This window comes from Echinops telfairi, unplaced genomic scaffold, assembly GCF_000313985.2.
Source record: "Echinops telfairi isolate 266 unplaced genomic scaffold, ASM31398v2 ScPeMD7_7468;HRSCAF=8506_0, whole genome shotgun sequence".
NCBI lineage: Eukaryota > Metazoa > Chordata > Mammalia > Afrosoricida > Tenrecidae > Echinops > Echinops telfairi.
Window position 1 is genome coordinate 46,200,958 of NW_022111369.1, and position 21,483 is coordinate 46,222,440.

General features: G+C 37.5%; 1 protein-coding gene across 3 annotated transcripts in view; it reads right to left on the reverse strand.

The window, feature by feature from the left end:
- Positions 1-21,483, reverse strand: part of MTHFD2L (methylenetetrahydrofolate dehydrogenase (NADP+ dependent) 2 like) — a 165,616-nt gene that overhangs the window by 23,249 nt on the left and 120,884 nt on the right. For all 3 annotated transcript variants that reach the window (XM_004703199.4, XM_045284284.1, XM_045284283.1), the window contains one exon: positions 6,030-6,155. In XM_004703199.4, the coding sequence (XP_004703256.1) occupies positions 6,030-6,155 (126 nt within the window). The remainder of the gene's footprint in view (positions 1-6,029; positions 6,156-21,483) is intronic.

Below are 21,483 nucleotides of genomic sequence, written 5' to 3' on the forward strand. Positions count from 1 at the left end.
AATGTTCAATTGCTCTGGTATATAAATCTCTTTCTTATACACATAGCTGTGTCAATGGATTTGTTTCTCTGGTCTACCCACACTAACACACCAAGGTATAGTCCCTTTATGCCAGGTTGTACATAGTATAAAAAGAACATGAGTATTCATTTAAATAAGGCATCAACTAAGTCCCTATGGAAGAAGCACATGGTTTCTTCCTTTAGCTTTAGATACTCTATGTTCAAGAGCAAGGTTCAGAGTCTCTTTTGAAATCTACTTGATCTTTTCTCTCTTTCTCTCTTTTTTTCTTTCTTATATCTTCATGACGTTTTCTATCTTTGTATTTGATGTACCTGATACCCACAGCTCATCGGGTCTTCTGCCAGCATTCAATGAGTCTCATCTGTTCTGAATAAACTCTCTGAATCCAGGAAGAATAGACTCCAGGTCCTTTGTAGGATTTGGTGAGCTTTTAAAAAAGAAATGTCATCTATTTCAGCCTGAACTTAAATAGAAGCAATTGATAGTTTGCTTCACATTTAGCCCCTGGCTTCATTCTGGCTGCTGATATTGAACTTCTCCATTATCTTTCCCCATGAATGCAGCTGATTTGATTCCTATGTATTTCATATAGCAAGATCCATGTGTATGATTGCTGAAGAAAGGTATTTTCAATGAAGAAGTCATTGATCTTGCAAAATCTGTCATTAGACTTCCAGCTTTGTTTTTATCACAAGGTCCTATTTTCCAATTACTATTCCAACTTTTGCATTCCTATCAAAATAGTTATCAATGCATCTTGATTGCATGTTTGATCAATATCAGACTAAAGAAATTGGTGAATCCTTCAATTTCTCCATTACCAACTTTAGAAGATGGTGTGAAACTTTGAATGACAGTGATATTAAGTGAACCTTATTGTATATTTATAGATGCTACTTGATCTCCCTGTTGTGTCACCTGCTGTCAGTGGACTATGGATAGTGGATTATTTTGGCTGATTTAGGACTTCTGCATCCACCAGGTTGTGCCCTCGCTTGCTCATTTCTGCTTCTACAGCCTGCTTCTTGTTCACCAGCTTCCATGAGTCAGGTGAAGCCTGACTTGAACCGAATTGGATTTACCTATTTCTACAGTAAGCCATTTCTTGATATAAATCTCTTTTTATATACAGTACATACAAGCATTGCTTGTTTTGTTTCTCTAGACAGTCAAGTCTAACACACACAAGAATCCCCGAAGGAGGGAGAAAAGGAAATAAAACAGAGGTAAATACTATTATGTACATAATCCTGCCATAAAAACAATTTATTAGTGAATGCATAGGCAATATGAAAGCTGAGCAGGCATGGGAAAGAGAGTCAGACTACACTCATGAATATCTGTAGATTTGACAGAGAATATTTCAACCTATATATTTACTTATGGTGTAAATATATCCATGAACTTGGCAGGCCATACAGGGAATAAAGTTATGAAAACTCTTTAGCCATAATCAAAATCCTTGAGGAAATGAGTTACGAGGCTTGGGATTCAGGACCATAGGCTTAAGGAGATAAAGGTTACTTTTCATAATATAATCCATAATTTCTCCCCACCCAGAGCAAAGATAAGGGGAGAAAGTCAAATATGTACAGAAATACTTAGTCCAGTGGACTAACAGACGACACAAACCTCAGCTTCATAACCCTGAGACCAGCAGACCTAGTTGGTTACCAATCTGCTTACCAATACCAGTTGCTCTGAAAGAAATCACATTCGAAGGCCCTGAAAACAGAGTGGGAGGAAAATGTGGAACAAAACTAAGAAACCATATTGAAGATCATACTTATTGATTGGTTAGGGACTTAAGCAAACTCCATAATGCTTTAGTCAAGTTTATTGGCTCAATTTTTAGCCAAACAGTAGAGGGGCCTCTAAGGTGAACAATAACAGTAAGGCAGTATACTCTTTCCTATTCATCTTTATACCTTCTACTTTTCCTCGTAATTTTTCTTTTTAACATTTCATTTTATATATATATATAAAATTGCTATTCGATTGCATAGACATTTCCATGCAGAGGGGTATAAAACCTACCACATATATCTACCTGTAACACTAAGCATATGCACCCATGAAAGGCTCCCATTTTCTATATGTTCATTCATGTTTTCAGAATACCCTCATGAGAAAACCATTTTACTTCAAATAAGAAAATACTCTGGTCCAATGACATCTGAGATGAGGAGTCATAAAACACGGTGAACTGCCGGTTAAGCTTGCATCATAAAGCATAGTCAAGGTTATGATTTATAAGCATGCCTGCTTTTCTTATCTCAAATATCCTCTATTTTATAGTGGTCCACATAATCTGAGTGCCTCATAAGTATGTGGTGAGTTTGCAATAAACACATGGAAGTTATGATATTATCAAGAAACAGAATGATAATGGAAAAAGGAAGGGTGTAAAAATGTAATCTACTTTTATTCTTTCAAGTTGAGAAATTTAAATAAATTATTGAGATCTGACTTTGTGGAATATAAAAAATGAAATCAAGATAATTTCCTAAGAGTTCAGCATATTGTATATACAACATACATATCTACAAGCAGACACAAGCCATAAATAACAGCGAAATCTATGAATTAGTCTATGATAGGACAGCAGTTTGATAATGTACACCCATTCTTTGCTTTTGTACACCCATTTTACTTCTAGTGTCTAGCATAGAGTATACTATCATTACACATCTATCAAAGGAATGAAAGAATTCATGAAAGATACACTTCAAGTATATAACCCAATAGATTTAGCCAATTCAGGGTCAAATAAATAGGTTATTAATCACTTTTCTCTTGTCCACTCTGGCTAAAAATAGTAAAATAAAGTAGAGCTAGCCTTGAAAATGTTATAAAACTTGTGTCTGAAGTCTCGTAAATCTATATTGAAAGGAAAAGACAGAGTGTACTATTCTTGGCATTGACAAGGGATGATTGGGGATAGAATCTATAAGCTAATATAGACACATACACACATGTATCACTTTGGTGTGGTTTTGTGTGCGTGTGTTAGAAAGAGGGATGGAGGGAAAATGCTCCATATATTTGTACACAGGTTTTGTTTTATTTTTACTTTTTTAACAGCAAGCTCAGATACCTTATTGAATCTATCTGCTCCCTGATGCACAGAGAATCTTACAAATTTGTTTGTTTGTGTTAGATGTTGTTGTTGTTGTTGTTGGGTGCTGTTGAGTCAGTTCCAACTCATAGAGCCCCTATGCATAACAGAATGAAACAATGCACAGTCCCTCGTCATCCTTACAATGATTGCTATGCCTGAGCCCATTGTTGTAGACACTGTGTCAATCTATCTCCCTGAGGGCCTTCCTCTTTTTCATTGCCCCTCTACTTTACCCAGTATGATGTCCTTCTCCAAGGACTGGTCTTCTCTGACAACATGGACAAAGTATGTGAGATATGCTCAGAGGTAGGTATGCCTCTGCTCATGCCGTCCCTCAATGCAGGAACACTTTGGTCTAACAACCTGGCAGTATGAGATGTTCACCCTCCTGACACAATCACTGAAGACAAATGGGTGTGTAAGCAAATGTGGTGAAGAAGGTGGATGATATCCAGCTATTAAAAGATATAGTGCCACCATTCAGCAGAAAAGCAACAAGTCCACATGGAAGAAGCATGCTGCTGGTGTGATCATGAGGAGTCATAGGGATCAGGTAATAGGCATTAGCAGACACATAACAAACAAACAAAAACATATTTTTGAGAATGAGGAAGAGTGGAGCAAAGCTCCAAAGATAATTTGTAGACAGTGGGACAATCCCCCCACAGAGGGGCCACAGGGAAGGGATGAGTCAACCAGGGTGCAGTAAAGCATTGATGAAACACACTATATTCCTCTGGTTCCTTGAGATTCCCTCACTCCCTACTACCATGACCCCAGTGTTGCTTCTCAATTCAAACTAGACCGGAGCATGTACACAGGTATAGATAAAAGATGGGAGCTCATGACACAGATTCTGGGAACATGAGTGGGAATAGTAATACCAGAAGGTAGTGAGAAGAGGGGTGAGGAAGGGAGAACGAGGGAACCAATCACAAAGATCAACACATAACCATACAGCCCTCTACAGGGGAAAGAACAACAGAAAACATGGGGGAAGGGAGACAGCGGTCAGTGTGAGATATGAAAATAATGACAATGTATAATCTATCAGGGGGTTATGAGAATGGTGGGGTGGGGGAGGGGGCAAAAAGAGGAGCTGATACCAAGGGCTCAATAGAAAGTAAATGTCTAGAGAATAATGAAGGCAAATATGTACAAATTCATCTGATGCAAGTGATGTATGGATTATGACAAGAGTTTTAAGGGTCCCTCCTCCCAGTTTTCTAATTAAAAAAAGAGGGAGGAAAATTCTGACTCATAGCAACCGTATGTACAATAGAGTGAAACACTCTTCAATCCTGCACCACCTTCACAATTATTACTATATTTGAACCATTGTTTCACCAACCATGTTACTATCCCATTGAGAGCCTTTCATTTTTTTGTGATCCTTTACTAATTATAATGGCTTTTCTCAGGGGTTGGTTCCTCCTGATAGCATGTCCAAATACACGAGACAAAATCTTGCTATCCTTGATTCTAAGGAGCCTTCTAACTACACTTCCTCTGAGAGATCTGATTCTTCTAGAAGCCCATGGTACTTTCAGTGTTCTTCCTCAACACGATAATTGCACTGCCTCAATATGACTTCTGTCTTCCTTATTAATAGTTCACATTTCACATGATACAAGGTGATTGAAAACACCAGAGCTTGGGTCGGGTTCACCTTAGTCCTCTCAGTGTCGTTTTTGCTCTTAAGAGCAGGTTTTCCAAATACAAGATGACGCCTGATTTCTTAGCTGCTCTTTCCATGAGCATTGATTACAGATCCAAGTAAAAGGAAATTGTTGACAACTTCAATATTTTCCTATTATCTTTTGGTCCAGTTGTGAGAAATCTCACATACATGGGCCCAGTACCCAAGATCCTGCTAATGCACTAGGAAACTTCTGACTGCCTTAATACTCATTTTCATTCAACACCATGGTAGGAGTTGTAAAGCATCAGCTGATGATGATGGTTTCCACTTGGGTTATTTAGAAAATCACACAAACTATTCCTTTCAGTTTGTTTGCAAGGATATGCTCATAACTAAGGTACTAGAATTTTTGTCTAGAATAACTTACCTAATACAAAAAACGATTCCTTCTATAATAATGTCCTCATTTACATAACTATTTTGCAGTAATCATAGATACCTGTGATTCCTATATGCTAAAAATTTTTCATTTGGTTAAGCATCTGACAGAAATATTGAAAATAACATTAGATTAGGGGTTAAGGCATTAAATGTTTTTTTTCTGTTGGAACTCAGTTTCTTGATCTGTAGATAAAAAAGGTTGTGTTACTATTAGTATATATTGACTGCCCATTAGCTGTCTTAACTCTTTCATCATTCATAAAAATTGTAGCTTATCTTTTCATTCTCTTGAAAACATGAGCCTATAATGTAGAAAACTGCCAAGAACTGGACCAGAAGTAGCATTGGAAAATGCCCTAAAATCCTTTCTGGTTCTATGAATGATTAATTATAGAGTAGGATAATACTGAAACAACAACAACAACAACAAAAAACTTTTAAAATGTCCAGTTCTACAAAGGCCAGCTCAATTACCTCACTAAAAAAAGTTACATTGCAAGGAATTTTATTTCATTAAATCCAATGTTAATGACACACTTAAACTTAACTCTCAAAGAGGGAGGAGAGAAGAGGAGAAAGGGAAAAAGGCAGGAGGAACAGACTCTAAAGGAAGGCAGGAGACAAGGAGGAAGAGAGCAAGGAAGAATAAGCAAGTTAGAGATTGTATTTCCTCTAAAGAAAAAGTTGATGGTTAATAAGTTAACAATGCCTCCTGAAATAAAAAGGTTTTGTTTTACTATAAACACATGTAAAGCAGAATCTTTCTGACATGCATTTATCAAAAAAGGTTTAGTTTATTACCTTCAAAGTCTACGTCTCCCATTAATCTCATCTTCCCAGTCACTGGGTCTTGCACATAGTTGATGCCCACATCAATCACTGTGGCGCCTTCTTTAACCATATCAGATGTAATCAACTTGGGAATACCTGAAAGCAAATCAATGTTATGAAATAATCTTCAAAATACTTGTACTTTGTCCTTGATCATAACGAAGGTTAATACAGTTGATTTTTTTGTTGTTGCTGCTGTTTTTATAATCCAATGATTCTAAGGATAAGGCCAACTATAGTTTGAGCAGTTCTGATCAAGTAGAGGAACAAAGGAAATTAAGATTGCATGTAGAGGTTTCTATGGATGATATCCTACAAGAATTGCCCTTTCAGAGATAGCTTACCTATTTCATGCAATCGTATGCATCTGTCTCATATAAATGTAGACAGGAAATATGAAGCTCTAAGGTAGAGTGGCATGGCATTGGGGAAAAACTCAACCTGAAAAGTGGACGCAGAGAGAAGGTAGCTTTTTGGATGTCATTGTTTTGTTTTAAATGATTAAAAAAACCATTCCTATATTTAGTGGCTTAAAACAACTATGGTTTAAGTTGTTCGATGACTGGACTAGACTGAATAGACTTTGCTTGCGTTTTCCATCTTGTTGGAGTCAGGTAATGACAAAGGCGAGAGTCATTTGGGAACCCTGGTGGCATAATGGTTATGCATTGGGCTGCTAACCTCAAGGTCAGTAGTTTGGAACCACTAGGTGCTCTGTGGGAGAAAATCAGGGATTTTTACTCCTGTAGAGAGTTACAGTCTAGGAAACTCACAGGGACAGTTTTGCCCTGCCTGTTTAGGGCCATGTGAGATGGCATGAACTGGATGGCAGTGAGTTTTGAGGATTTTTTGAAAGCCATCTAAAAATACAACTAGACTGGATATCTAAGACGGTTCCACCATTGGTGGAAATTGACTCTGAGTTGAGATCAAATAGGTTTCTGACTGAACACTCTACACGTGACCTCCCCATATGGTTTGGGGTTTTTATATCCTGCAGTTTGTTTCTAAGAGCGTGTGCCCCAAGGAAAGGAAGACAATCTTGGTAATCTCTTATGGCAAAATATCACTCCTGACCTATTTTATTCAATCTGTATGCTGAGAAAATCACCAGAGAATCTGGATTATAAGAAAAAGAATGCAGCATCAAGATTGGAAGAGGGCTTATTAATAACCTCTGAGAAGCAGAGGACACAACCTTGCTTACAGAAAGTAAGGGGAATTTGAAGCACTTGCTGGTGAAGATAAAGGATTGTAGCCTTCATTGTGGATTACAACTCAATGTCAAGACAACCAAAATCCTTACAACTGGATCAATAAGTAACATCATGATAAATAGAGAAAAAGTAGAACTTGTCAAGAATTTGGCCTTGCCTGGATCTACAGTCAATGATCGTGAAAGCAGCAGTCAATAGACGAAACGTTGTGTTTTATTCGGCCCGCCGGGGACATTTATCTGGCCCCCCTTTTGTTTGTTTTTTGCCCCTTTTGTTTTTTTACTTCAAAATAAGATATGTGCAGTGTACATAGCAATTTGTTCATAGTTTTTTTTTTTAACTATAGTCCGGCCCTCCAACAGGCCTGAGGGACAGTGAACTGGCCCCCTGGCTAAAAAGTTTGAGGACTATCCATTTAACCACTCAGATGGCTACAATGACACCTTGTGACATTCATTTTAAGAGTTCGGGGGCTATAAAGAATTGGTCAAGGCCACAGTAGCCAAAATATGACCTTGAATCTATCCCACCTGAATTTTGAGGACATCTCAAGACAAATTTGATGCATTGAACACTAATGTAAGCAGACGTGGTGAGCTGTTGGCAGGACGTCAAATCATCATTCATGAAGAAAGCCAAAGGTCATTAAAAAGACAGGAAAGAAAGAAAAGATCAAAGCAGATGTCAGAAGAGACTCTGAAACTTGCTTTTAATCGAAGAATAGCTAAAGTAAATGGAAGAAAGAATGAAGTCAATGAACTGAATAGGAAATTCCAAAGGTCAGCTAGTGAAGACACAGCCCAATATTGTAGTGAAATGTGCAAGGACCTAGAATTAAAACCTTAAGGGAAGCATATGCTCAGCAGATCCGAAACTAAGAGAGCTCAAGAAAACATTCAAGCCACCAGTTGCAATTCTGAAATATCCTACAGGCAAAATATTGAATGACGTTGGAAGCATCAAGAGAAGATGGAAAGAATACCCAGAGTCATTGTACCAGAATGAACGAGTCGACAGTCCACCATTTCAAGAGGTAGCATGTGAGCAAGAGCCAACAATACGGAAGGAAGAATTTTATGCTACACTGAGTGCATTAGTGCAGAACAAGGCCCAGGAATGGACAGAATACCTATAAAAATGTTTCAGAAGGCTGAAGCAGCCCTGGGAGCACTCATTAGTCTATCAGGAAATCAGGAAGACAACTACCTAGCCAACTGACTGGTAGAGATCTATATTTGTGCCCAATCCAAAGAAGGGTGATCCAACAGAAAGCTCAAACTATAGAACAATATTACTGGAAAATTTGAGTGAAATTTTACTAAAGATCACCCAACAACGGTTACAACTGCATATTGACAGGGAACTGCCAGAAGTTCAGGCCAGATTCAGAAGAGGACATGGAATAAGGGATTTCATTGCTGATGTCAGATGGATCTTGGCTCAAATCAGATAATACCAGAAAGATGTTTACTTGTGTTTCATTGACTATGCAAAGGCATTAGACTATGTTGCCCAAAATAAACTGTGGATAACCCTGAGAAGGATGGAAATTCTTGAACACCTCATTGTGCTCATTCAGAACTTTTACATGGATCAAGAGGCAGCTGTGAGAACAGAACAAGAGCACATAGCATGGTTTAAAATCATAAAAAGTGTATCTCATGGTTTTATCCTCTCAGCATACTTATTCAATCTATATGCTGAGCAAACCATCAGAGAAGCTGGATTATATGAAGAAGAGTGCTGGCTCAGGATTGGAGGAATGATCATTAACAACCTGCAGTATTCAGATGGCACAACCTTGCTTGCTGAAAGGGAGGACTTGACGCACTTGCTGATGAAGATCAAGGACTGCAGCCTTCAGTATGGATTACAACTCAAAGAAAGAAAGACCAAAATTCTCACAACTGGACCAACTGGGAACATCCTGAAAAATGGAGAAAAGGTTGATATTTCAAGAATTTTACCTTACTTGGATCCATAATAAGGCTCACAGAAGAAGCAGTCAAGAGATCTAAATATGTATTGCATTAGGTAAATCTGCTGCACAAGACCTCTTTAGAGTATCGAATAGCAAGGATGTTACTTTTAGGACTAAGGTGGGCCTGACCCAAGTCATGGTATTCTCCATTGTATAATATGCATGTGAAAGTTGCATATTGAGTAAAGAAGACCGTAGAAGAATCGATGCATTTGAATTTTGGTGCTGGAGAAGAATATTGAAAGTACAATGGACTGCTAAAAGGAAAAACTTCTATTGGAAGGATTAAGTTGGAGTGTTCATAAGGTTAGAGGAAAGGATGGCAAGATTTCAAAGGCCCTGGAGAAGGACATCATGTTCGTTAAAGTGGAGGGGTGGCAAAAAGTTGAAAGGCCCTCAGCGAGATATACTGACACAGTGGCTGCATCAACGGGCTCGGCCGGGCACAGGAACAATTGTGAGGATGACATAGGTGCAGTTTTTTGTTCTGTTGTGCATAGGGCCACTGTGGGTCGGAGCCAACTTGATGGCACCTAACAACAGCAACATGTAATAGGTTTCTTAGTCCTATAAATGCATAATCAAAAGGTGTCAGTGTTTGAAATGTATTTTTGCCTTACTTTCCTATACTGCTACATAGACATTCATGCTTTTTAATGGATTCATCATAGAAACCGAATATTGCTCTATAGATATACACAGCATCCTATTCATTCTTCACTTCCAATTTTAAAGTGTGGTATATCCTAACACATTTTAATTTGTCATTAAAATTAAATTTTGAGAATTTTAATTTGTCATTGAAATTAAATTTTGAGAATATTTATCTTTTATTATTGGAAAATTAAAAACTATATAAATCACAATAAAATAATCTTTTCTGCAGTTTTCTCACTATTTTGTAATTATAAGTCATGCAATGGACCTTGTTTTGCTTTTCATGTGCTGTGTCCATGTACATGGCCAAGGATCGAGCGATCTACAATGAAAACATATTTATATACAAAATGCATAGAAAATTTATTAATGGCAGCATCAAACGATAAAACTTTCACTCAAGCCTGATTCACATGATGAAAAAATGTAGAATTGATAAAAGTACCTATTGGTAGGGTTATAGCTAGGTAAAAAACATGTTCCAAAGACATTTGATTAATGTATCTTCAAAAAGATGTATTGTAATCTTCTATGAAAGTGTTTGTGTCATTTTTCTAATTTGTCATGAACAACTTAGAAGAACAAATTGTCATTGTGTTGTTACATTATCTTTGCCCTTCCTTAGGCCCACTTTTAAACATTCTCTGCCAGAGGTAGGGCTGATCTTCACAGAGACCCTCCCTATCTTCCTTGGAACTCTGTCATGGCCATACAATCAAGGTCAAACTTGCCTCCTAGGGGATGCAAGACCTGCATAGTAGAGCTGAGACACGTAGGTCATGAGGTCATCTTACATGACTTTGCCCCAACCAACCCACCAGCTGCAGGCAGATGCTTGAATAAGCCCAGGTAATATCAGCTGAGACAAGCCAAGTCACCATAACTGCCAGATGAACCATAGACCCGTGAGAAAAGTTTTAAAATACCATTCATAGAAGACCACAATAGATCTTTTATAAGATGCATTAACCAGTTTCTTTGGAACATGCTTTTTAACCAGCTAAAATTTCACCAATAGGTGTTTTCATCAACCCTATATTTTTTCTATCATGTTAATAAGTCTTTAGTGAGTTTAGTGAGTCTTTGTCAAGTTTGATGCTACAAGTTAAATTATTTAAAGCTACTAGGGTTTTTTTTTATGGTTTTCTGACAGCAATAGCTTCATAAGCCATATTTGCAAATGACATAAAGTTGGATAGGATATACATAAGGTTGTCATTTTGGGGTGATGATAATGGATTGTAAATCACAAGAAGGATTTGGACTGGATGAAGTGTAATTGTGACCAGGTGCTGTACATAATTAAAAATCACTATGATTTAAAGTCAGCCTCAAGAGCTATAATGCTAGGAGAAATAATTTCCAGATACAAGAATATAATATTTTTTCACTATATTTTTATCAGACTGTAGAAAAGCTAGTTGTATTCTAGATGTGGGTCTAAAAAGGACTATTTAGAACAGGTCTAGAAATCATTACATGTGGAAAAGTACTATATAAATTCATTGGTTCACTGAAACAAGAAAAGAAGTTGTAAAGCAACTTGGCCAATAAATATATTGTCTAACTAAGATGGCTTTTTTCTTTAATAAGAAGAGCTTGTCAATGAAGGAAGCAGTATGTTGATTTATCTTCTAACATGGGAGCCTTGTACATTCACAGCAAAGAACTCCTAGAAGTATACTCACAGACAACACTAGTCCATTGCATACACACCCTGAAGACCTATGCTATAGAGGCAGGATTGAATAAACACAGGTTGCTTATCTCAGAAAAAAATGAAAAACAAAAGTAAAACCCAGTAACTGAAGCAAGGTCTTCACTGTTAAACCAAATAGGAACTGAGTATTCTATACACTTTCAGAGCGAAGACATAAAGAAGAAGCAAACAAAGGAAATGAGCAGATTTTCGTGCAAGATAAGATATTTTAAGAATCAAGCAAATCCCAAAGAAAAAGTTTACATTGTGTATTTTTTCAATTTTAACATTTAAAGGTTTTTTTTTCCCAATCTCAATTAACTAATTTCTGAACCCTTGCAAACTTCTGACTCCATCTTTCTACTTGAGAATAAAATAAAATAATAAAATGTTAGACGAGTCCTTGTAAGAAGTATATTTATATTGTTGCACTTGAGTCTAGCTATTGGAAGCACAACATTGTTCATGAGTCACTGATACAACCTGATACAGCATGCTGACTATCCCATGTATACAGATGCAAAATGTTCATATTCTCATATTTTAATAAAAGTAAGATAGTGTTAACAGCTTTTGAAACATTTGATAAATAAAAAACCATATATACATGGCATGCAGATGGCACAACCTTGCTTGCTGAAATTGAGGAGGACTTGAAGCCCTTGTGTTGAAGCCTTCAGTATGGATTGCAATTCCATGTAAAGGAAATCAAAATCCTCAGAACTGCACCAATAGATGACAGCAAAAACAGAAAGAGATTGAAACTGTCAGGATTTCATCTTTTTGGGATCTCATGGAAGCAGCAATCAAGAAATTAAAAAGTATTGCATCGAGCAAATCTGCTGCACAAGACTTTTTAAGGTGATTAAAGTCGAGGTTATTTTAAGGTGCACCTGCTCTAAAGCATGATAATTTCAATCAACTCATATGGGTGTGAAAATTGGACACTGATTAAGGAAGACAGCAGAAGAATTGGTGCATTTGGATTATGGTGCTGGGGAAGATATTAAAAGTACCATGGACAAACAAATCTGTCTCGGAAAAAGTACAGCCAGAGTTTTCCTGGGAAACAAGAATGGAGAAACTTTGTCTTATGTACTTGGAATATGTTATCAGGAGAAGAGCAGCATGTTTTGTACAGTAGAAGGACTAGCAACAACGAGGAAGACCCTTGACAAGATGGATTGGCACAGTGGCTGCAGTGATGGGCTCTAGCATAACAAGTGTGTGGGTGTACAAGACCAGGCAGTGCTTTGTTCTGTTGTGCAGGGGTCACTATGAGTTGGAATTGACTCGATGGCACCTAACAACAACACACTTGCCTTCGTCTCTTCAGGATGGTTGCGCAAAAGGGTCCAACTGAAACAGTGGCTTCTGATGGGACCTGCTATGCCAGTTAAAACAGGGACTCCAATGGGTTAAGTGGTTATGATCGATTTTTTTGCAGGAGACTGGATAATCACAGGGGCTTACTATGAAGACATTTTCAGAAAATTGTTGGGGGAAGGCCAGGAAAATGGCACTCAGTAAATTGAATCTCCATCCCATCAGTGCACGTGCTCATCCTCTGAGAGTAACAAGGTCTCTCTTACAAGACTTATGTTGAGAAACCAACCCCATTTACCCCATAGTCCTGATCGTGCCCTTTCAAGTTCAAATTTAAAGAACTTTGAAAAGAATGGAATTTGATTCCCTTGAGGATACCAAATTACTGATTTGATGTAGTGCAAATTGAAGAGTACATAATCTGTCAGGGATGGTTTAGGGTCAGAAGCACAGCCTTTAGAAGTATATAAATGTAGATGGAGGATATAGTGAGACACATAGCTTCACGTTGTGATATTTTTGTTTAATAAAGGTTTCTATGATTTTATAGCAATATATTTTGGTGTGTGTGTGTTTGTTTGCAGGAGAAAACCATATATTTTTGTTGAGGTTAAAAATTCACATAGATTTCATATGAAAATTTCCTATGGACTTATAATTTTTCTATGATAACTCCATGGAAAGCTATTTTTACTTCTTATATAATTCGATGGCTCAAGTATTCTATGTGGGAACTGAAACCACCCACAGCACATAGCTTTACTCCTTCACTGCCTGCATGACCAAGATTCTCTGCTCCTACCAGCACTTTGCCCGAGAAAAGTGATAGCGACTTACCGTAAAACTAAGTTTAATGAGCATCAAGTATTGTGACTTTTCAGTAGGTAGTTACAAATGGTTGATTATTCAAGACTTTTAGAAATCCTTGCTTCAAAGCTCTCTGCACAATCCTAAAATTTATATTATAGCACTTACCGAATCCTCATCAAGTTCCCATCAAAATATTTGACTTAAAGTAAAATCCAACATTTTATAAATCTCCCAACTTTGTTCCTAAGTCCTTAAGCAATGTTAAGACAACCCTCATCCCCCCAAATCTCACTACCATCAGTTGATGCCACCTCATAATGACTCTATGGGACAGACTCGGACTGCCCTTGTGAGTTTCTGAGACTCTAACTCTTCATGGTAGTAGAAGCCCATATTTCTCCTTTGGAGCATCTGGTGGCTTTGAACTGCTGACCTTGCAGTTGGCAGCCCCACACATAACCACTGTGCTCCCAGGGCTCCTACTAAAGTAAAGCAACTTTCAACAGGCAAAAAAAAAAATCTGATTTGTGGCATTGGCCAAATTTTATCGCTGACTTCACGCTACCAGTGGGGATCACTGAATACGAAGTTGGGAAGAGATGCTCCGCAGCTGAAGGAGCTGCTCTGGAACCTCATTACTCATTAGATTCAATCAAGGCGATGTTCTCCTGCACTGCAGTAACCATAAACGGTGACTTATCATCCGGTGTTGTTTGAGATCCTGAGATCTAATAAAAAACGCTTCTTAGCCTATGGCCCAAGTTTCAGCTCAGAAATCACTCACACCTCTGTGGCCCCTTGAGCCTTGTACTAAAGCTAGCTTGCGGAAGGTGGTTGGGGGAGGGTGTGTGCGTGTGTCCGTGTGTGACTGATGATGGTCTCTCGGTTAGGATGAAAAGCTTTTAATGAAAGCTTTTCAAATGATGAGCTTATTTTTCTCTAGGGAGAAGGAACTCTTCTTGGAGTACTTGCTTATCGGATCAGATTTAAGGAACGTTTATCTTACGTGTTATTCTCATTACTAACCGCCCCAGTTAGTCTCTGGTGTTGATGCTGTATGGCTACAGAGGAAAGGTCACAGGAAGAGGGTAGGAGTAATTTGATAAATCTACTCCCCAGCGGGCCCTGAAGACCAAGAGGTTCAGATTTTTCTTGAACTTCGGAAAATTCTCTGGAAAATGTTTTTATTAACTCAATTAACAAAATCTTTTGAGAATTTTCCTCAGCATTGTCTTGTTTTATTTTTGAAATCTCTCCAAGTGTGTTTTTGTCTCTGGGGAACTACAAATTAATCAGGCTTGGAATTAAATGGTTTAGATACTAAACTGAAGCACAAGGTATACCAGTGACACCAGCAAATGGCTACTCCTAAATTATCCTCACTTTACCTCGAACTAAACCTAAGCCTATTCCTGTTCTGATAAAGATTTCTTATGAACAGTCACAGCATAACTCAAAATATTATCTTTCTAAATGGCATAATTTCACCAATGATAATTTAAAATTACAATACTCATTTTTAAGATGGCTTTATATCAACTTTTCATATAAACTAAAATAATCCTTTGAGAGACGTCTTAGTTTATAAAGACATAACATTCCAAATATCCAGTGGTCTAGCTTTTAAGTTGGTATTAAACTGGAAGCATACAAAAATATTCAGATTCCAGAATTCATCCTTTAAGAAGATCATTGACAGGAGGAAAAAAGTGAAAAATAATACAATTTCTCTTTCAGATTCCTCCCAATGACAACACAAACGGCTTTTCCTCGGCCTATACTTATCCATTTCCTTGAAGCTATTCTCTTTTCTTCTGGCTGGCCAGAAGCCACCAAAAGGCAACAATGACCTTATAGAGTTAAACTGTTTCGGACTAGGCAAAAATCTCTTACTATTGGTTTTAAGACCAAGGTTCATTCTCAACTGGAAAAAAAAAATCATTATATTATCCAAAACCTTGACAAGATAAAATTTACAAAAAGAGACATTATAAATGGTTCCAGGAACATATAACTTGAGTTTTTCAGATGTTTAGTACTTAGCACATAAAGTCAGGTGGAAAATTGAATCTATCCACAGAACTAGAAGACCCCAGGTTGTATAAGAAATCAGAGGAGCTTATGCAGCTGTTGGGCACAGTCTTTTGGAAGCGATTCCAAAAATCATTCCTGTGAACATAGATGGGATTCTGACTTAGAACTATAAGCAAAGAAAGAATCAGCTAAAATAATTGTGTAATTCAGAGATAGGCCTTTTAATACCAGCATCCTAAGTACATGTGACCACAGCTCTCTGCTCACTTTTTGTGAGTGACCTTGAGCCAGAGACAGATGATTTAATACACAAGAAAAAATAAAAATAGAAAAAGATCTCATTATATGTCCTCCAGCAAATTCCTGAACATTGTGAGAGCGTTAGAACAATGAAAAAACAAATGTATTGCTTTATATATAAAACAACTATATGACCCCCAATAATTAACAACAAAGAAGGAATGTCTTGATAAAGACTCTTGTACATACAGTAAACAGAAAGAACATGGGCCCCAAAACAAAACATCTGGGATTGAATAATGTCATCATTTAATAAATATAGCTTACATATATCATTTGTAAATTATATTTATAGTAAATTATATTTAGTAGTATGTTATACTAAAGCCCAAGGCAAGTTTATCGTGATAGGCTTGTGTCGTTGTTTCCATAGGCCAATTAATCCATCTATGAATTTATTTCTGGCAGAAGAAAAGGTCTGTTAATGCAGAATTTCAAAGGCAATTGGGATAATTATCTTAGCGTAAATATTCTCATCAGGAAATCAGTAAAGTTTCAGGTTCATCTAAGGCTTCTGGACTAGCCATTGTATGATCTATAGAAGTAACTTCTTCAAGGGGGTGGCTTTTACAGATGGTGAGGGCAAATCTGCTGTTCCGTGATTCTCAAATGGGAAATTTCAAATAAATCACCAATGTTGTCTTAGTTAAATACCTTGAACACAAATAACATTCATAAAGGGTGTTATATTTAAAGAACCCAGTGTTTTATCCTACACTCAAGAAGCTAACTTTTCCCTTACGTGATGCGAAGGTAAAACCATTACCTCCTGAACAAATGTGAGAATATACCCCTATTTGCACCAATTAGACCTCTAACTGTATATTCCATACATATACTTATAATCCCAAAATTGAGTTCACATAGATTTTTTTTTAAAGAGAAAAAAATTCCTTTCTTATGACCCTCCTATCATAATCATCTTTAAGTCTCCATGAGATGGCTCAATCAAGGCATTCTGATAAAAGGAAGAACAGTATTTACACATCACTTTAATTGGCCAAGTTCAAAGGACTGTGCGAACATTATCTAATTAACCTTCACAACAATTCAGTGAAGCAAGAAAAGGTTTACCCATTATCCTCATTCAGAGAAGAGGAATTCTGAGGTGCTGAGAGGATAAATGATTTCTTAGTTTCACAACAGTGAGTCAGAGGTGAAGCTAAAAACAAAACCAGAATACTAGTTCAGATCTCAAAGTAACACCGTGGAAATGCTTATTCAGGTGGACCAGTCCTTCAGCTGGAAATAGTCCTGCCTAAATAAAAAGAGCAATTGCACTGGGATTTGAAAGCCTTCTAGATTATAAAGCCTTCAGTATTATTTGCTTCAGATATAGCCCTAGCATGGTCAAATGCATCTTAGCTAAATAGTGCTTCTAATAGCAGGAGTACTTCTGTGTCTTCCCACAAGGGACTGTGTTATTTCTAGGAATCTTCAAGAAGTGTTTACAAACCAGTGAGTCTGTAGTAATGACCACAGAGTATACCTTGTTCTTTTTGTTTTTCTCTGGCTTCTTTGATCCTGTCCAATACCTGTCTAGCTATGATGCCTGTCATGAGGATAACGCCCTTGCCAAGTACTGTCATGGGAAATTCTCAATGCTTCTAATCCTTGGGATTCCAGAAAGAACTGTACTTGGTTCTTTACAGAAACGAGGGCCACCAGAGAGTCCTTCTCTGTGCCATCTTTGATCACCCAGAGATCCTAAATCCATTTTTACCTAGAAATTTATAGGCTCACTCTTGAGTCGTTCTACCAACTTCTGACTTTTCTCTGCAAAGACTACAGAAGCTGGATAACAGGGAAACATATATGATTCTCCTCCCTTCTTTTCCTTGCGTTGACTTGTCCCCTGTAAGTAAAAATGGTGCATTTATGGCATGGGATAGAGGTTGAGGAAAGCAGGGGCAACAGGCAGGGCTCTATATTGCCAGCAGTCAAGTTATACATGGAGTGTTAAAGCTCAATTAAAAACTGCTTCAGATATTTATAATTAAAGAGCCATTCTGTTAAAGGGGGGGGGGGAATGAAGTTCAGTATGTAAAAATGATCAAAGCTAGAAGACTTGTGAGGAGGCATCAAAAACTTCATTTTCCCATGAATCGTTTGAAACCTTCTCATATAATGCAGGTAATCTTCAATGTATGATGTATTCAGTTACAACAAACCACACTTATGATAATTTGTTGTTGCTGCACATCTTATTATTAGTGGCCCCGTGCTGTAAGTGTTAGGCTGCTAAACCCACCAACTGCTGCGCAGGAAACAGATGAGGTTGTCTGCTCTCCCAAGATCGACAGTCTTGGAAATCCTATGTATGGTAGCTTTGAGTTGGCATCAACTCGATAGTCGTTTTTTGGTTTGTTCCATTTTGGAGAAGGTAGGGTATTGTTAGTAATGTGTATTGCTTAGAAAGGTGATGCATGGAGTTTGCTGATGTTACCCTTCTCACAGTTTGCTGATGTTCACTCACAGATGGTTAATGTTATGAACATTTAGGTTCAAAATACTGCCAAGTAGTGAGCAATAATGATAACCGGGAAGAAAAAGGTGCGGTGGGTATTTGGCCCATTTTAGAACCAATTTATGATGGAGTCTTCAGGAATGAAATCTGTCCTAAATCAGGAAATATCTATAGTTGAAAAGTGAGGGTACAGTCGGGGGAGCTGTGTAATAAGTCAAATGCTCTTAGGTTCTATTTTGAAAAAACAAACAAGCAAAACAACAAAACAAAAACAATGAGTCCAACGCTTTTGTGTTGAAAATGTAGCTGCTAAAGGTTAAAAAGCCTAGCTCAAGAGTTGACAAACTGTGGCTCAAGAGCCATATGCCACTCTTTGGGTATGTACATGTGGCTCTGAATTAATACTGAAAAAAATTAAAGGATATTATCTACACAATAGTGATTTCATTTGTCCATAAGAATATGTTTCTGGCTCTTGAATAACTTCCAAATTGTTGTGAGGAACAGGTTTGACTCTTCCATCTCCAAAGTCTACCAATCCCTGGCTTAGATAATCAAAACAAACGAGGCCAGGTAATACTTAGGAAACACTAATCCTTATTATGTTTTCTAAAAATCCTAGGGAGTTTCGTTCTGAGTCTAGGATCTTCTCCTCCTCAGTTCTCCTTAAGCATTTATGCAGCAGCTGAGCCATTCTGCATTTATGGAGTCAGAGATCAAAGGGGAAAAAGAAGAGAGAACGTCATCTCTAGCTTCTGGATTTCACAGGCTTTGAGTGTAGAAGGATAGAAACGGAAGAGGAGAGTAGGAAAAGGCAGGAGAAGAGGGAATGAAGTGGTAAGAGCTTAGACTGAAGCAATTCCCTGGAGAGTTCATTAGTCACTTTGTCCTGGGCTTTGCCTTAGAGAGTTGGCAAAGCCCCCAGTATCGGTTTGCAATATCTACGAACAACAAAAAATATTTTCCACATAGATTTAAAAGAAGTTGGGAACCTGACATGGTCCCGAATAATTAAATTATGCAAGGAGGGTGTATGAAGATGCTTTATTCTATTTATGAGCATTTCCTGTGCATCCAAGATTGGTGTAGAAAAAGCAGAGAGATAAAGTTATTGGACACAAAGGGCCTATAGAAATGGATAGACTATGAACCAGGTACCAGATGAGATGATGGATATTTCACTGGGTGCCAACTGTGAAGCATGATTTTTACAGACTGCTATCAAGTTGACTCCAGATCATGGTGACTCAGTGTGTGTCAGAGCACCACTGCCCTCCATAAGATTTCCAGTGGCTGTGGCTTTGGGATGTAGACACCAAGCCTTCCATTTGAGGTGCCTCTTGGTGAATTCAAACAGCCAAGCTTTATTGTTAAGACACATCATATGGAGGACTAAACACTCCCTTCATGACTTAGTACATACAAGGCACCTAAAGGAAGATAGAACAAATTACAAATTATTAAAGATTGGATTTCTGCTGGTTTCTACTAACTTTTCAAGAGCATTAGCAAAATAGCCAATAACAATTAGGGGGATGTCACAGCAGATATATCAGACTAGGTCAGCTTGGATAGTTGGTAACCAAATAAGTGAAATAAGTTTGGAAATAAATCACAATTACAACTACTAAATTATCAAGCATAAATAAAGGATTTTAAGATGTCTGCAAACTGACATTTTAAAAGTATTCTGACAAATTAAAAAGAATCAGAGCTTTGCTGGGTAAAAGAAAAAGCGAAGAGACACTACATCCACATATTACACAAACTGCATTTTTTCCTTCTTTGTCACATGAGGTATTGGTCTAGAAATCCTGCCAGACTAATGTTGATATGTTGCTGCTGTTGTCCTCAGTCAGCTCTGAGTCATGGTGACTAAATATAACAGAACAAAACTTGGCCCTCAACAGGTGCCATCTTCATGGGACTCTGTGCTTGTGAGTCCCTTGCTGTGGTATTGGGTCGATCTCAGTGAGGCTTTCCATCCTTCAGGTGACCCTTTCCTTTATCAAACATGATGTCATTTTCTAGGGATGGGCCTTTCTTGATGGCATTCCCAACAGAAGCATGAGGAAGTTTTCTTATCCTCATTTCTATGGAGTATTCTGGTTTTATTCTTCCAAAATGGATTTGTTTGTTCTCTGGGAGTAAATGATCTATTCCATATGCTTCATCAATACTATGATCATAATTCAAATGCATGAATTCTTTGGTCTTCTTGATTCAGTGTTCGGTTCCTGCATCCCTAAGAGGAAACTAAACTAGGGCTAGGGCAGGTGCATCTTAGTCCTCAGAGTGCTATCTTTGCTTTCTTAAAAGCTTTATTGGCATGTAATTAAAAAACCCTACCATTCAGCACTCAATCATGTTAAGAAGCGTTGTACAATCATAATCACAATCAATTTTAGAATATGTTCTTCATCCTTGTACCATCACTATTAGCTCTCCATTTCCCCTGTACCTCCCCTGTCATGCCTCTAGGTAATTATTAATCCAGTTACTGTCTCTATAGATTTACCTAGCCTGGATTTCATATACATAAAAACATTTTTTTAAAACTACAATAACAAAGTAAAACTGAGAAAACACTCAATCAAAAAGAAATCAGAAAATATTAAATACTAGAAAAAATGGGTCAAAAGGGAAATCAAATGATAAGGTGTTAAATTTTAATCTAACTGCATCTGCAATAATTCATTTTCCAATGCAAAGGCCACGCAGAACTCACTAACAAAATTCATAATTAAAGGGTTTATTAAGGAAGTTAACAAGTTTTAATGCCAGTGGGAATTGATCAGGTTTGAGTTGTTTATCATCCCACAACTCATCAGTATTTGATCCACAGTGTATCAAATTCCATTATTAGTGTGTCAAATCTATTCTTGTGATAATCTCTCAATCAAGGTGTTAGATACTAAAGGTCAAGCTTTGGA